The 15,456-nt window shown below is 39.8% G+C and overlaps 1 protein-coding gene across 1 annotated transcript in view; it reads right to left on the minus strand.

The window, feature by feature from the left end:
- LOC118572002 (zinc finger protein 260-like) overlaps positions 1-14,293 on the minus strand; it is a 61,516-nt gene extending 47,223 nt beyond the window's left edge. The window contains exon 1 of the mRNA XM_036171398.1: positions 14,191-14,293. Within this exon, the coding sequence (XP_036027291.1) occupies positions 14,191-14,193 (3 nt within the window). The 5' untranslated portion in view covers positions 14,194-14,293. The remainder of the gene's footprint in view (positions 1-14,190) is intronic.
- Between the last annotated feature and the right edge of the window lie 1,163 nt (positions 14,294-15,456).

The raw sequence follows: 15,456 nt of genomic DNA on the forward strand, positions 1-15,456 counted from the left end.
AAAAGAAAAGGTTTGGGTTAATTGTCAAATTCTAGGAAAGACAGCTATATCTGTTGTTGTCCAGTCTGTGCATAATGCCAAAGTTCAGGGTTTATCTCAAGTCCTTATTCAAGAAGTCTTTGAAACTGGATCATCTCAGCTAGTCCTCTCAAAATTGCTCTGAGCACTTTGTAGTCCAAAGCTGATCTGTAGATGATGTTTGTCAGCTTAGTGGTATTATTATTGTCCAGGTGGAATTGTTGTGGGGCCCCATTCTTCTTCCTGGAGACTTCAGTTGATGTTAGGCCTGGCCATGATTTCCTGCAGAAAACTAATAAGAGACTCGAACACAAAGACATGTATAGGCAGCTAATTGTAGCCTTTTTTCTAGAATTAGTTAGCACTCTATATGGCCATTAATATCTTAACAAAGTATAAAATGTGTGTGTGTGTGTGTGTGTGTGTGTGTGTGTACATTATATTAATCTTGTAACATACTTTAGAAAAGTTTAAAGAATCAGAATAGAATCAAAGAATTGAGATTATTAGTAATAGAATAGTCCCTTAATTAATTTGGTTTTTCTCCTGTCCCATATCAGACGATGGCTCTTTCTTCTGGCATGATGCAGGGAGTTTCCTTTTTCTTTTAACAACATGCTTGAGTTTAAAGAAGGAGAGAGCCATTCTCCAACTCCAAAGCCAGCTTTAAATTTTAATTGAACTGGGACTACAAGAAGACCAATAGTGTTAAATTTCTTTAGAGAAGAGCAGAAACAAACATTTAGGAAGACTTATGAAATTTTATAGATGATATACCAATAGGCCATTTTACTCTTTTTCTTGGGACATTTTTTTCTAGATGATTTGTCCTTTATCTTCAGATGAATCATTTGTCCAGTGCTCTTCAGATTCCTTAACCTTCATTCTCCTAAAAGACAAAACCAAAAACCTCTCCCCAAGACTAATTTTGGGGTAGTTCGCTTTTGGCAAGTTATATCTGATTAAATGCAAAGGCATGTGTTAATGGTATAAGTTAGTTTAAATTGGATGGTCATGCTGGTTGATGAACTATCACCTCTTCTAATTAAGAGGTCTCTCTTGTTCAAATTGAAACATCAATTTTGATGGTATCCACAAAATCCACAGCTTATCTTCTCCTGTAGAAACAAAAGCAAAACCTCGTCCCCAACGTAATATCCTGGTTTCCATTCTGAGGTCAGTACATCCTTAAAATATATAGGCTGATTTAATTCTGTAGTTTTTTTTCTATTATCCAAGGTCTTTCTGCAGCTGTTGTTCCTTTCTCATTAGCACTGAGAAAATTCAAAGTTAGTAGAGCATTATGCAGTCTATTTCTGGGGGTTACCCCTTTCTGTTTACTTAGCATATCCTTTAGAGTTCTGTTGGATCTTTCTATAACTGCTTGGCTTGTAGGATTATGTGGTATACCTGTAATATGCTTTATATTGTAATAAGCAAAAAACTGTTTCATTTTAACAGAAACATAAGCTGCAGCATGGTCAGTTTTAATTTGTGCAGGTATACCCATGATGGCTATAACTTCTAGCAAATTAGTGATTACAGAATCAGCTTTTTCAGAACTCAAAGCAGTTGCCCATTAAAATTCTGAATAAGTATCAATGGTATGATGTACATATTTTAATTTTCCAAATTCTGCAAAGTTAAACACATCCATCTGCCATATTTCATTCCCCTGAGTATGCTTTGGGTTACATCCTGCTGGTAATGGCGTCTGATTGTAAAAGGAACAAGTAGGACATTTCCTTACAATTTCCTTGGCTTGTTGCCAGGTTATGGAAAAATCCTTTTTTAAACCTTTACTATTGATATGATGTTTTTAATGAAATTCTGAGGCCTCCAGCACATTCCCTATCAATAATTTATCAATCTCATCATTACCTTGTGCTAGAGGGCCTGGCAGACCAGTATGGGATTGGATGTGAGTTATATTTAAAGGATGACTCCTTTCCCTGATTGTATCTTGTAATTGAATAAATAGTGAAGTTAATTCTGAAGCATCAGGGATAAATTCTGCAGTCTCAATATGTAATACCACTCTTTCAGCATACTGAGAGTCAGTAACTATGTTGAGAGGTTCTGAAAAATCCATTAATACCAACAGAATAGCATACAATTCCGATTTTTGAACTCAATTATAAGTACTTTGAACCACTTTATTTAAATTTTCTGATTTGTAACCTGCCTTTCCTTGTTTGTTGGCATCTGTATAAAATATACAAACTCCAGATATGGGTTTTTCCTATACAATTCGAGGCAAGATCCAATCAGCTCTTTATAAGATCAATTCTATTGCTTTTGGGATATTTGCAGTTAATTTCTCCCAAAAAAATTACTGCAAGCTCTTTGTCAAGGTTCACTTACTGTCCATAATTTTTCAATGTCCTCCTTAGTTAAAGGTACGACAATTTCTGCTGTGTCTATTCCTGCTAATTGATGAAGTCTCAATTTCCCTTTCAAAATCAAGTCAGAGATTTTTTCCCCCTAAGTTTTTAATTTGTTATTTAGTTTATTTAGTAAAAATATCCATTCCAATATAATATCTTCCCTCTGCATTAATATTCCTGTAGGTGAATGCTTAGAAGGTAAAATAACCAAAATGCAATCCAGCTTTGGATCAATACGATCTACATGTCCTTCATGTACTTTCTTTTCTACCAAGGCCAATTCTTTCTCAGCTTCAGGTGATAATTCTCTTGGACTATTTAAGTCCTTGTCACCTTCTAAGGTTTTGAACAAATTATTCAATTCATCATTTTCTACCCCAACAATAGCTTGTAGATGAGAAATGTCTCCAAATAATCTTTGAAAATAATTAAGGATCTGTAGTCGATCTCTCCTAATTTGTACCTTTTGGGGTCTAATTTTGTGTAGCTCTATTTTATATCCCAAATAATTAATAGAATCATTTTTTTGTATCTTTTCAGGAGCAATTTGTAATGCCCAGCAAGGCAAATTTTTCTTTACTTCTTCAAACATTCTTTCTAAAGTATCTGCATTTGAGTCAGCCAGTAAAATATCATCCATATAATGATAAGTTATAGATTTAGGAAATTTTTTTACGTATTACTTCCAATGGCTGTTGTACAAGATATTAGCATAGGGTTGGGCTATTTAACATTCCCTGTGGGAGGACCCTCCACTGATATTTCTTAACCGGTTGAGAATTATTGTAAGTAAGCACCATGAAGGCAAATGTTTCTCTGTCTTTTATTGAAAAGATACAGTCTTTTAAATCAATAACTATAAGAGGCCACCCTTTTGGTAACAGAGTAGGCAAAGGAATCCCAGATTGTAGAGAGCCCATTGGCTAAATTACTTTATTAATTGCTCTAAGGTCTGTTACCATTCTCCATTTACCAGATTTCTTTTTAATAATAAATATAGAATTCCAAGTGCTGATTGATTCTTCAATATGCTGAGCATTTAACTGTTCATTTACCAGCTCTTCTAAAGCCTAGAGTTTGTTGTTTTAAAGGCGATTGATGAACGCGATTGATGAACGCATACAGGCTTGAGGTAGAGCTTAAAGGTAGAGCTGTTGGTGTCTTTGGAAGATCATCAGTTGTTGTGCCTTTTTCTTGTATAATATGAATGGCTGGTGACTACTCATTAGAATAATACCTTCTAATATTTCTCTCAGAAACATGTGCTAGTTTATGATTTGTTTCTGAGGTTGGAGGGATGTTAATCTGATTATTCCATTGTTGCAACAGGTCTCGACCCTACAGGTTCATAGCTATGTTAGCCACATATGGTTTTAATTTTCCTCTCTGTCCTTCTGGACCTACACATTCAAGCCATCTTGCACTCTGTTTCACTTGAGATAATGTTCCAATTCCTAACAGTTAAACGTTTACCTCCTGAAGAGGCCAAGTTGGATGCCAAAATTCTGGTGCAATTATGGTCACATAAGCACCTGTGTCTACCAGATCAGACAACAAAACACCATTTATTTTTATTGTTAATTTTGGTCTTGTTCATTTATAGAAGCTTGCCAAAAATTTTTCTTTGTTTTCTCCTGAATTTTCTGTCTCAGCTGTTTCATCACCCCGAGCAGCCTGGCTTATTCCAATAGGCATTTGGTTATTTAATTGCTCTGAGTAGGGGTTTCCTCTATGACTGCAGGAAAGGTCTGAATTGGATCTGCTGTGGAGGCCTGCCTGAGGCCCCTTTGGGTGTTTCCCGAAGACTGAGGCAAAGTATTACCTTGCCTGTTCCTTGTTGATCTACATTCCTTGGTCCACTGTTTTCCCTTACCACACCTTCTGCATACTCTGCCATTGTTCCTTGAAGAAACATTGTTTATAGAAATGCCCTGTTTACAGTCCCTTTTCAAATATCTTTGCTTTCCACATCCAAAACATCTAACATTCCTCAAACCTCTTGAAATTGCTTCTCCTATCCACATATTATCATGGTCATGAACCTCAACATTAAACATGTCTCTAATTCAATCTTCCAAGGGTGCTGCAGATCTTGCCTTTAACGGCCTGATTATTCTCTTGCATGCTGCATTTGTGTTCTCAAAAGCCAAAGGTTCGATTATTATCTTTCTAGCTTCTGAATTCGGGACCATTCTCTTTACTGCTGAAGTCAGTCTTTGTAAGAATTCTGTGAAGGATTCTTTTGAGCCCTGTATAACCTTTGTAAATGACTCAGTTTTCTTTCCTGGTTCCTCAACTCTGTCCCATGCATTCAAGGCTGCCATTAGATATAGAATTAGGGTTAGGATACCATATAAGCATTGTGTTTGTATTGCAGCATATTGGCCTTCTCTAACAAGCTGATCCTGGGATATTTGTGTACCTTTAGCCCTCCATTGATTATCTATGTTTTACTTTCCTCTTTGAACCACATTTGACACTGCAGCTAGGCCCTGTGTTCCAGGACAGCATTTACCAGCTCTCACTAGTCCTGTGGTATAATCTTATTATAAATTGACCAGGAGTTTAACATTTCTTTACAAATGGGTAATGCATGCCACAAGATACTATTGCCTCCTTAAACCTTCGTAAGTTGAACATTTCAACTGGAGTGACCAGGTAGCTGCTGTATGGTTACCAGATAAATTAAGGGTGATTATGTGAAAACAGGCTTTCTTTCTGTAACCTTATCCAATCCTGAAATTTTTCACTGTTAATTTCTTCTGTCTGAACCTGAATTTCTCTATAATTCATTTTAACAGATTTAACAGGTTTTTCTAAAGCTTTTATCCTGGCACTTAAATTGACTATCTTTTTAAATAGTAAAATAAGGATAAGAAAAGTAATAATGTGCATAATCCCATTAACATTAATCTTCTCATATAGTTGTTCATTTTCAGACTGCCTAAAATTTTATCAAACATCACCCAATTTTCTTCCAATGTATGCATAATACCCATTTTCTTAAATGTGGGGAATTTTTTTTCTCTTTTAAATAGTCTTTTTTTCCTTTAAAATATCTGATATCTTAATTGACTTACCAAGTTTGTGTAGAACAGTAGAAATCTGAGGGAATTTCAAAACAGCTACCTAGTGTCCGAGGTGGTAATCCAGAGAGAGAGAGAGAGAAAGGAAGGAAGAAAGGAAGGAAGGAAGGAAGGAAGGAAGGAAGGAAGGAAGGAAGAAAGAAAGAAAGAAAGAAAGAAAGAAAGAAAGAAAGAAAGAAAGAAAGAAAGAAAGAAAGAAAGAGTGAGTAGCCAAGAGTTCTGGCTAAAAGTTTAAATCCAGCCATGTGATCCCACTTGATCTAAGTCCAGCCTGAGGTCCGGCTTACTTAAGCTCAGACCACGTGTGTTGGCATTTCGGCCAAAGGCAGCTCTATCTGCAGTTGCACGTAGCTGTTGTAATTACAGTTGAGTGCAGCGACCGGTAGCTCTGGCAGGTCTGAGTTGTTCGTAGCACCAGCTTCAGCTAACTGCTTGTAGCTACGGTTGGTCGGGCCTGGGTCCTAGGCAGAGCTAGGCCCAGGCAGAGGCGGGTAGCTGGGGCCATTTGCAGAGCCAAGCACAGCTGAGCGGTTTTTAATGAATTCTTGCCACGTTGGGCGCCAAATGTAGATGGAACAGTCTTATTAAATAAGAAACACAGAGTGAAACTCAGAGTTAAAAGCCTAAGAGGTCAGAGCACTAGCTAAGAGCTGAGACTGAAAACCACTTTCTTACCCTTCCTGCCGCTGCTGTCCTTCCTCTCAGAAAGAGGCCTACTTCCTGTGTGTCTTTTTATTGACTTTCTGTTCTGCCTCCTATTGGTTGTAAACCCAACCACATGACCTCCTTGTCACTGCCTGTCTATACAGACCTCTAGGTCTCTAAGGTTGGTATTGAGATTAAAGGTGTGTGTATCCATGCTGGCTGTATCCTTGAACACACTGAGATCTACCTGTCATGTGATCGGGATTAAAGGTGTGTGCCACCACCACCTGGCTTCTGCTATGGCTTGCTATTAGCTCTGACCCCCAGGCAACTTTATTTATTAACATACAAATAAAATTACATTTCAATACAAATAAAATATCACCATACAGCTGGTAGCATACTTGTCTAGCATGCATGAAGCCTCAGTTCAATTCTTATTCTCTAAAGGGGACAAGGATCAGGATACCTGTAAGCCCAGTTCTTGAAAGGTGGAGGTTGAAGGTTCAGGAGTCTAAGGTCATTCTTGGGGACATAGGAAATTTGTGGCCAGCCTGGGCTATATGAGACCCTACACCTCAAGAAACAAGAATACCAAAAGAATCACATAAGAATATTCCAGGAGAAAGAAGGGCAAAGGGTTTGGGATACATGTCACAGGAGAGTTATGAAAGACCACACATCTTGACTAGGTATTGATTTCATTCATAGTCAAAAGAAATGGCATGGGTATGGGAACTGAATTCTGTCTTCTGCAAGCTCCACATGTGTCTGAGACATCAAACATTTGTGTCTGAGACATCTTTCCAGCCAGTAGAAACTGTTTCAGTGTAGTGCCTTCAATTTGTGAATGTTATTACCAGCATAAGACATGTACATGTTTATTTTGGAGGAAGACAACTTTTAGTATGCCTCAGCAATGGCTATATCTAAAGAAAACAGGAATTTACTCTCTACAAGCAAGACTCCATAGGATCAAATGAACAGTCCTTGCTTGTCAAGTTATATTGATCACATCACTATATAATTATGTATGGCCCTGAAAATAAAATATTGAGTATTAGGCTAAAGACTACAACCTACAGAACAGAAGTCTCACATAAAGCCTTTAGTGAAAGGTATTTGTCAACTAGGTATGGATACTTGACACCCATGATCACATGAACAGGGAGGTGGAAGCAAGAGAACTAGGTGTTCAAAGTCAGCCTTAGCCTTAGATAAGATCTAATCTTAAAAAATATAACAAATTCTCTCTATGGTGAACTGTTACTGTTTCAGTTGATTAAAAGGAGCATTAGGAGAAATGGAGAAAGAATGACACATAAAAGCACTACATTTTCCTTAAAGGAGTTACCTCTTTATTAATACCTATACATACATTGACTTGATATCTTAATCCCATCACAAGACCAAAATGTATTCTTTTTTTCTATTCGACAATTAAAATTTTAGTACTGGATATATTTATGTGATGTATGTGTGTGATATGTGTGTCAGGGCAGGCACAGAGATTGAAGATAGGAGAACATTAAGGAGACAGTTTCTCCTTTCCCCAAGGGTTCCTAGGATCAAACCAAAGTCATCAGGCTTGCATAGCAAGCTTTTTTCCAATGGAGCAAGTCACCAGCACCATTTGGGTGAATTCTAACTCACAGATGGTCTCACTCTTAAACATACTTCTAATTTTTGTGGGCTTTTGACACAGGATCTCTTTGTAGCTCTAGCTGGCCTGGAGCTTATTATTTGGACCAGGGTAGTCTTGAACTTCCTGTACCTCCCTCTAAAATACAAGGATGAAAGGTGTGAGCCCTCATGCTCAGCTAAATAAATGTACTGATTAAAACAAAATATAATATGGAAACATATGGCAACTTCTGAAGAAGGGCAAAAATAAAGTGAAAGTGACAGGTTAGTTTTAAAATCTTTTAACTCTAGCCAATGGAAAGGCTAACCATCTAACAGATATAACCATTTGGCCTCCTATTGGCCTAGGGAAACTTTGCATTTTATTTCTCAATGACCTACTGTACAATTTGCAAAGAATATGCCCAAGTGAGATCTCAGTCTTATGAGGAAATTGTTTTGTTTTCAGAGACAAGGTCTAGACTGAAGCTAATGCAATCCTACTGCTTCAGCTTTTCAAGTCTTGGGATTACAAGTGTAAGTCACCATGTCTGGCTGAAGGAAATTCTGTATAAAAGCTGATGCAGTGGCAGACTCTGCCTATCATGTGTGAAGCCCACTGGAAAAAAAAAAATAACTAGTGTGGCCTCATTGCCCATCTAGTATGCCCATAAGCATATAAAATACATGTGAGGGTCTTTAAACCAAAATGAATTGAAAGACATGGGGAAGGACACTGCATAATCAAAGGAAAATTTTGACATGATATTTCAATTACTAACATCTATTTGCTTGTTTGTAAAAGAAACACTACTGTTGCTTAAATAGAATATTGTCCCATACACACTGAGAGTGGAAGACATCAATAACTCATTCTTACCCATAGACAGGTCATCCAGACAAAAACTAAACAGAGAAATACTGGAGATAACAGATATTATAAACTAAACAGACCTAACAGACATTTCACCCAAACACAAGAAAATACCACTTCATCTCAGTACTGTAACAGGGCCCCAGACCTCAGCATAACTGACTCCATCAAGGAAGTGCCATTCAGACTATAAAACTCAGCACATATGCAGCACCATCTGTCAAAAACAAAAACAAAGTTCTAATCCATCTAAGTCCATAGTTATGGGAAAGTCTGTGAATGTACTAACCTTGCTTCTGAGCTTCTTGAGTTCTGCTTCTGGCTAACTGTTCTTGTTAACTGAAGTATGTCAACCCAAAACATGGTTTTTGTGCTAAAAAGCTCATGCTGAGAAAATCTTGATGCTATACTCAGATACCAAATAGCCAGTGTAGTCCCAGGCCAGCTAATAAAGACTTTCTATTGGCTTAAATCTAGCAGTCCTCTGTGGTGAAGACCCACAATATTTCTTGAAGTCTCACTGAGTTTCCAGAGACCAAACCTCAGGACATCAGGTGTTTCAGAGTCCCTTGGGAGGAACAAGAGTTTAATAGTCAGGAGACCGATGGGGGTTGGAAACTTAAGATAGTCCACGTCCCCAGGTGTCTTAGTTAGTATTTTATTGCTGTGAAGAGACACCATGGCCACAGCAACTCTTATAAAGGAAAAAGTTCATTGGGGCTGGCTTACATTTCAGAGGTTTAGTCCATTACCATGAGAGCAAGAAGCATGGTGTGATACAGGCAGACATGGTGCTGGAGAAGAAGCTGAGAATTCTATATCTTGATTCACAGGCAGCGGCAGGAGTCTGAGACACACAGATACAGTTACTCAAACACGGCCACACCTCCTACTAGTGCCATTCCTTATGGGCTAAGCATTCAAAGACCCAAGTCTATGGAGTCAATCCTATTCAACTCACTACATTCCCTGGCCCCTATAAGCTGGTAACCGTATAATAATGCAGAAATGCATTCAGTCCAACTTGCGTCTATAACAGTCTTAAAGTTGTTTAAAAATCCAAAGTTCAAATGCTCTTTTGAAATTTATAGAATTTCTTAACTATAATCCCTTATAAAATCAAATTTAAAAAGCAGATCACATACTTCCAACATATAATGGTACATTATGATTCTAAAATGCAGGAAGGGGAGCACAGTTAGGAAATACTTGACCAAAGCAAGACAAAAGACAAGCTGGGCAAACTCCAAACTCTGAATCTCCATTTCTGATATCAAAATGCTCTTCACTTCTCCAACTCTTTCCAGGTTTGTTGACTATAACAAACTTCTTTCTTTCTTTATTTTTTAAAAAGATTTATTTTATTTATCATGTACACAGACCAGAAGAGGGCACCAGATCTCATTCCAGATGGCTGTGAGTCCCCATGTAGTTGCTGGGAATTGAACTAGGGACCTCTGGAAGACCAGTCAGTGCTCTTAACCACTGAGCCATCTCTCCAGCCCTTCTTTCTTTTGAGTTGGTTCCACTCCCTACTTTTTATACATACTCGTTCTAGGTCAGTAAAAGTGTTTCCCACCCAGACAAAACCTACTCAAATAATAGCCTAAAAATGTACTCTAAGAACTGGCCCCTCATTTAGCATCCTCCCAGGGATGGGGTCCAACAATGAGCTGGCTTTCACAGCCAAATTTCCCAATTAATAGTTAAAGCTGTAGATATAGATTGAAAACTTCATTGTGCATTCTGGCCAAGTAAAAAGAATAAACAAGACATAAATAACAACAACAAACTCTCATTGGAGTCTACCTTCCCTTGCTTTGCTTCTGCCAGCTTCGCCCCATGTAGGGAGGGATTTTCCCCCTATAAGGTTATGTTTGAAAAACCTCCCCCACTGCTTCCCAACAGTTGGCAGAGACCAATAGTTGGCCAAGCTCTCTAACCATTATTTTCTCATATCACTACAGGCACTTCAGTCCATAAAGGCTATTCATTGGACTATCCTAGAGACCCAGCTGACCTCCAAGTAAACCATCAGGTTTCCCTTGTTTCAGTCCAATGACTGAGACAGTTTTTATACATACCATAGATAGGTCAAGTAAATAGCCAAAGGGTCACTGGAGCTAATCTGGAAAGGACCATACATGGCAATTCTCTCCACCCCTATGGTAGTGAAGATAGCTGGCATTACACCATGGATCCACAACACCCAGCTCAAAAAAAGTGGAAGATAAAGATGCTGCCAAATGGACTGTCTCTGGACTATGAGTCAATTAAAAGTAGGGTTCATTGGGTGCCCAAGCCCTCCCACTCCCTGTCCCTCTAAATTCTCCTGAGTCTTACATTTGGTATGAATACAGGGTTATGATCCAACTCCCAATACCCTTAGGTCTGGACCAGGGAACTAAGAAGGGCAGATACATGGAAGGTAATACCTAAGGTAACTATAGACCTGCAATCCATATTCATTTTGGCCTTTGCACACTGATGCCCACTTAATGGTGTCTGGTTGTATTAGAGAAAGGAAAGATATGGAAATTTATGGAGATAGAAATGCAGAGTTTGAAATTCTGTGTATGTCCAGTGGCTGGGCTCCCTGGTTACCAGAAATAAGATAGTTTCAATTACAAAAACTAGGTTTATGAAACTAAGGCTTGCTGGAAGAAAATTTTTGTAAAGATTTGGGCCTATGAGAAATAGAAAATACTTGCAGAATCAGACCCTATACCACAGGAAGTGACCCTGAGTATGGACTTAATCATTCCCAGCTAGAAATCAGCCAAGGCTTCTGGTTATACTTAGACACCTTGCCCCCTTACTACATACGAACTAACCAGACTGTCAGCCCATTGACAGACAAACCTCACTGTGACTGGAGGCAGCCCAAATTAATGTTTTACTTTATCAGTTAATACATCTGGATAACCATGCTACCAAGCCCCTGAGACTGTTTTGTGGGCATGTACCAATGGTTTGACTAAATGGGCCTCTTCTGATGCTTTCCAAACTAAGTAGAACACTTGATCAGGACCTGATGGTGTTAAAAGTTTCCATTTCTGAATTAAAACAAGTTAGATTCCCTTACAAAAATGATCTTACAAAATTCAAAAGGCTTAGAAAAACACCTATTGTTTCTATGCTGATTTTCAGGAGTAACTTTTAAAAACATTGCCATGGTTAGGGAAATGATACCTGCCTCCATTCTCTTAGTTTCCTCTTGTATAGTATTAGAAGGACCAGCCTTAATATTATACTTCCCAGGGCCTCAGGGGAGAAAACTACAAATGGTGAGAACTATTTTCAAGAAATAGAAATCCTATCTACACAGCTTCAGTTCTGTTCTCATGCCTACCTCCTTTCTTGCCTGATTTCTCTCTACCTTTATCTACTGCTCCCTTTGAGTTCTATCTTAATTCTCTCATCTTAATTCTGCCTCATCTAAGTCCTTATCTCATTCTTACCCGGCTAGGACTTCCCCATCTGGCTCTTCATCTTCCATCTCATCCACACGTTCTCTCTGGTCAAAATCCTCCTTCTCCCTCTCCGTTCTCCATCCTCAAGTTCTCCATATACCTCAGTCCTCTCAAGTCTCTGAGTTGTTCAGTTATAAACCAAGCAATAGCAATCCTTTGCCAGAGCAAGGTCACCAGGCTTGAATTCTTTGGGGGTCATAAAGGTAGGTAAGAATTTTCCTCAGGCAGTGACCACCAGGCTTTCTTTTACAACCCAAAATGGGATTGGTAGAAGAGGAGGTCAACTGAGTGCTAATGACTAGTGAGTATATTAAAAAGAGGGTCTGTGTGCTCAGTCTACATTCCTAGGAGTGGTTAGGTAAGAAGTTGGGGTCCATTAGTAAGGCTGTATAAGAAAGGAGGGTCTCACCCTAAATTGTACAAGAAGTAAAGCTATCCTCCTGACCTAGGAGAAAGGTGTTGTTTTGTTCAGCCTTGGATGCTTGATAGTTATTTTAGATAAATACACTGTTAGGAGTTCTATGAAGCACACATAACATTACAAGAAAATCACTGTAGGAACCAGCTAATAATATATATACAAAAGCTAAAATATCACCAAGACTTCTTAAGCCATGGCTTGACCTTTGGAGAAGTCCTTGACTTGTCCAATTAGTAGCTTTTGTGATAGTAGCTGAATACAATTATGTTTTCCTGTGGCTTGCAGCAACCGCTAATTTAATTATTTTAACAAATTAAACTCTGAAAGTCTTCAGTCCCGCAAACATGGAGAGTCACAATCTGTCTGATCACAGCCCAGACCAACTCAATTGGGAGGAAATGGGGCCAAGCAACATCTTGTGTTTGGGGACTGAGAGAAGGTGAAAGACCCGGATGACAACAACTGACTTCAAACAACTGGTTACAGTCAGTTGGTGAAACACGTGGATGGACTCAGCTGTCTCTGCTTGGGGTCATGGAATTCTTTTCCTCTGTTCAAGGGGCCTACCTGCCTAGGACACAGGAACCATCTCCTTCTATATACATACAAACCTAATTAAAGAGTTTTTTTAAAGGAAAGGGTGTAAGAGTGCACATTTAACTGTGGAGAGGTGGGGATCCCACTAGAACTGTGCCTGCTGGAGGCTGGGCTTCCTTAGCAGGGAGCAGGGTAACCTTGAGTAGAAAACAACCAAGTATCTATTATGTCACTATTATATTATGACAATACAGAATTTGAACTATAGATACAGCAAAAGTTCAATAAAAAAAAGTCTAACAATTAGACTACCAACAACAGAAATCACATGACAAAAGGTCATCATCATGAATGAAAAATTGATCAGCACATCACTGAATAACTAGTACACACAGTGACACCATCTGACTTCAAACTTTGAATGAAACTGTAATAAAGACTGCACTGAACTGGGCGGTGGTGGCGGCGCACACCTTTAAAAGAAGCACTTGGTTGTTTCAGGTCAGCTTGGTCTACAGAGTGAGTTCTGGACTACACAGAGAAAACCCTATCTCAGGGGACTGTACTGTCAGGGAAAGAATAAAGAGATCAACAGAACTTGAGAGCAAACTTAGAAATAAAAACACAATATAGAGTGAAATGAAACACGAGGCCAAGAAACCCAGTCAGTCTGGCCTTACTGTCACAGGCAAATGGACCACCCTGGCATTTACATGCAAATGGGTTAATGGCACAGACTTTACGCCCTGCACAGAATTAACTGCAGACGGATCCTATACCTGAATGTTCAGTGCCAAGTGCAGAACTTCTAGAAGACACTAGAGTGACCAGGGCTCTGCAAGTTAGCAAATCTGCCTTCCCTGGCCACAGTTTTCACTAAATGAAATGAAAAAATGATCACCATGCCTTGCATGGTGACTACGATATTTCCGCACAAAGGCTCACACTCCCCCATGCTCTGTGCAGGTGCAAACCGCAGCGCTAAATAACTCAGAGGTCCCGCTACTGACGGAAAGTTGTAGGGACCTCATGGGCCCGCGTCCTGATGCCATATCCACAGCCTGGGGGGGACCCCACACTGGCCCCCGCGGCCTCTCCCCACGTAGGACCACGGCCCCTCACTCACCATGGCGGATTCCGAGTTCACCCGCTCTTCTCCTGACTCCAGCAGCCAGTCGCAGCACAGCACACAGAAGAGGAGACCCACCCTTAACCGCTGAGACACAGACCATGCTGCAGGGAGGATCGGAAGTGCCCTCCCCATTCTGACTGGCATTCGATCTGGAGGTCCTGATTGGTTACTGAGGCCTGAGTAATCTAAACAGCTCCCTTAGGGACAAAGCGCTGTGAAGTAAGGAAACCCAATGATTGGCAGCCCTGGCTTCCACCCTAGGCACAGAACTGCCCCAGACCTGCAGAGATTGACACTGCTGCAGAACTTGGGGCTGGACTGCAAAGTCTTCCCTGAACTATTCCTGCACTCAGTAGGACTCTATTCTGGGGAATTAGGTTTTGCTATGAAACTGAGAAAGGACAAAGGAAACCTGTCACTTTCTGGGCTAGCAATACACCAGGCGTGCTGTAGAAAACATGCTATGATTTTCATTTTTGTAAAAAGAAAGTTTAATTTAAAAAATTATGCACTCTTAAACTGTTATTCTGTAGAAAAGGCCCATCAGTGTAAATACAGAATTTAGAGAAGTAAACCTTGTGGGATCAGATTGAGCTTTTTTCTTATCATTACCCTTGGAATCCACATGGGTCTTGGCCGTTGCCCCCAAGTCCACTGTCCACTTTTGGACACCCTGTCTGGAACCTGTGACGGTGCTGAAGCAGCAGCCAGCAGCAGTGGCGATGGCGTGAAGAATCCCTGTCCAGCTGCTTTACTGCTGTGCTCCACTGCTCTGTGGAGGAATTTCCTCCTGTGTCCTGCCTGCAGGCCTTCCACTGAGGGTTCTTTAAAGCCATGAGAACACTTGACTGGCAGGTTCAGTCTGGCTCACTACATGATTTCTGGCTCAGTAAGCTACTTTCCCAGGGCTACTCATTTGTACCTGTCCTTGGAAAAAAGCAGGTCACATGCTAACACTCATTATGGAATATATGGGATGTTGTGGGCACAGAGGTCTGTGTACTCACAGAGAAGCACTAACAGAACCAGAAAGTTCATCTTACATGGGTGTTTGCTCATTGGAGGAGATACAAATGAAATAACTGCATTCCATCCAGAGACTGAGAGTGGATTTTGTTAATGACCTGGTGACCTGTTTGTTATCTGTGGAGCAGACCTCACCAATATTCCCCAGAATGATTGTGTATAATTACAGGAAAGTCTCTAAATGCACTAACCTTGCTTTTTACCTCCTGCAGTTCCACTTCAGGCTAACTGTTC

Source organism: Onychomys torridus, chromosome 21 (genome assembly GCF_903995425.1).
Source record: "Onychomys torridus chromosome 21, mOncTor1.1, whole genome shotgun sequence".
Taxonomy (NCBI): Eukaryota; Metazoa; Chordata; class Mammalia; order Rodentia; family Cricetidae; genus Onychomys; species Onychomys torridus.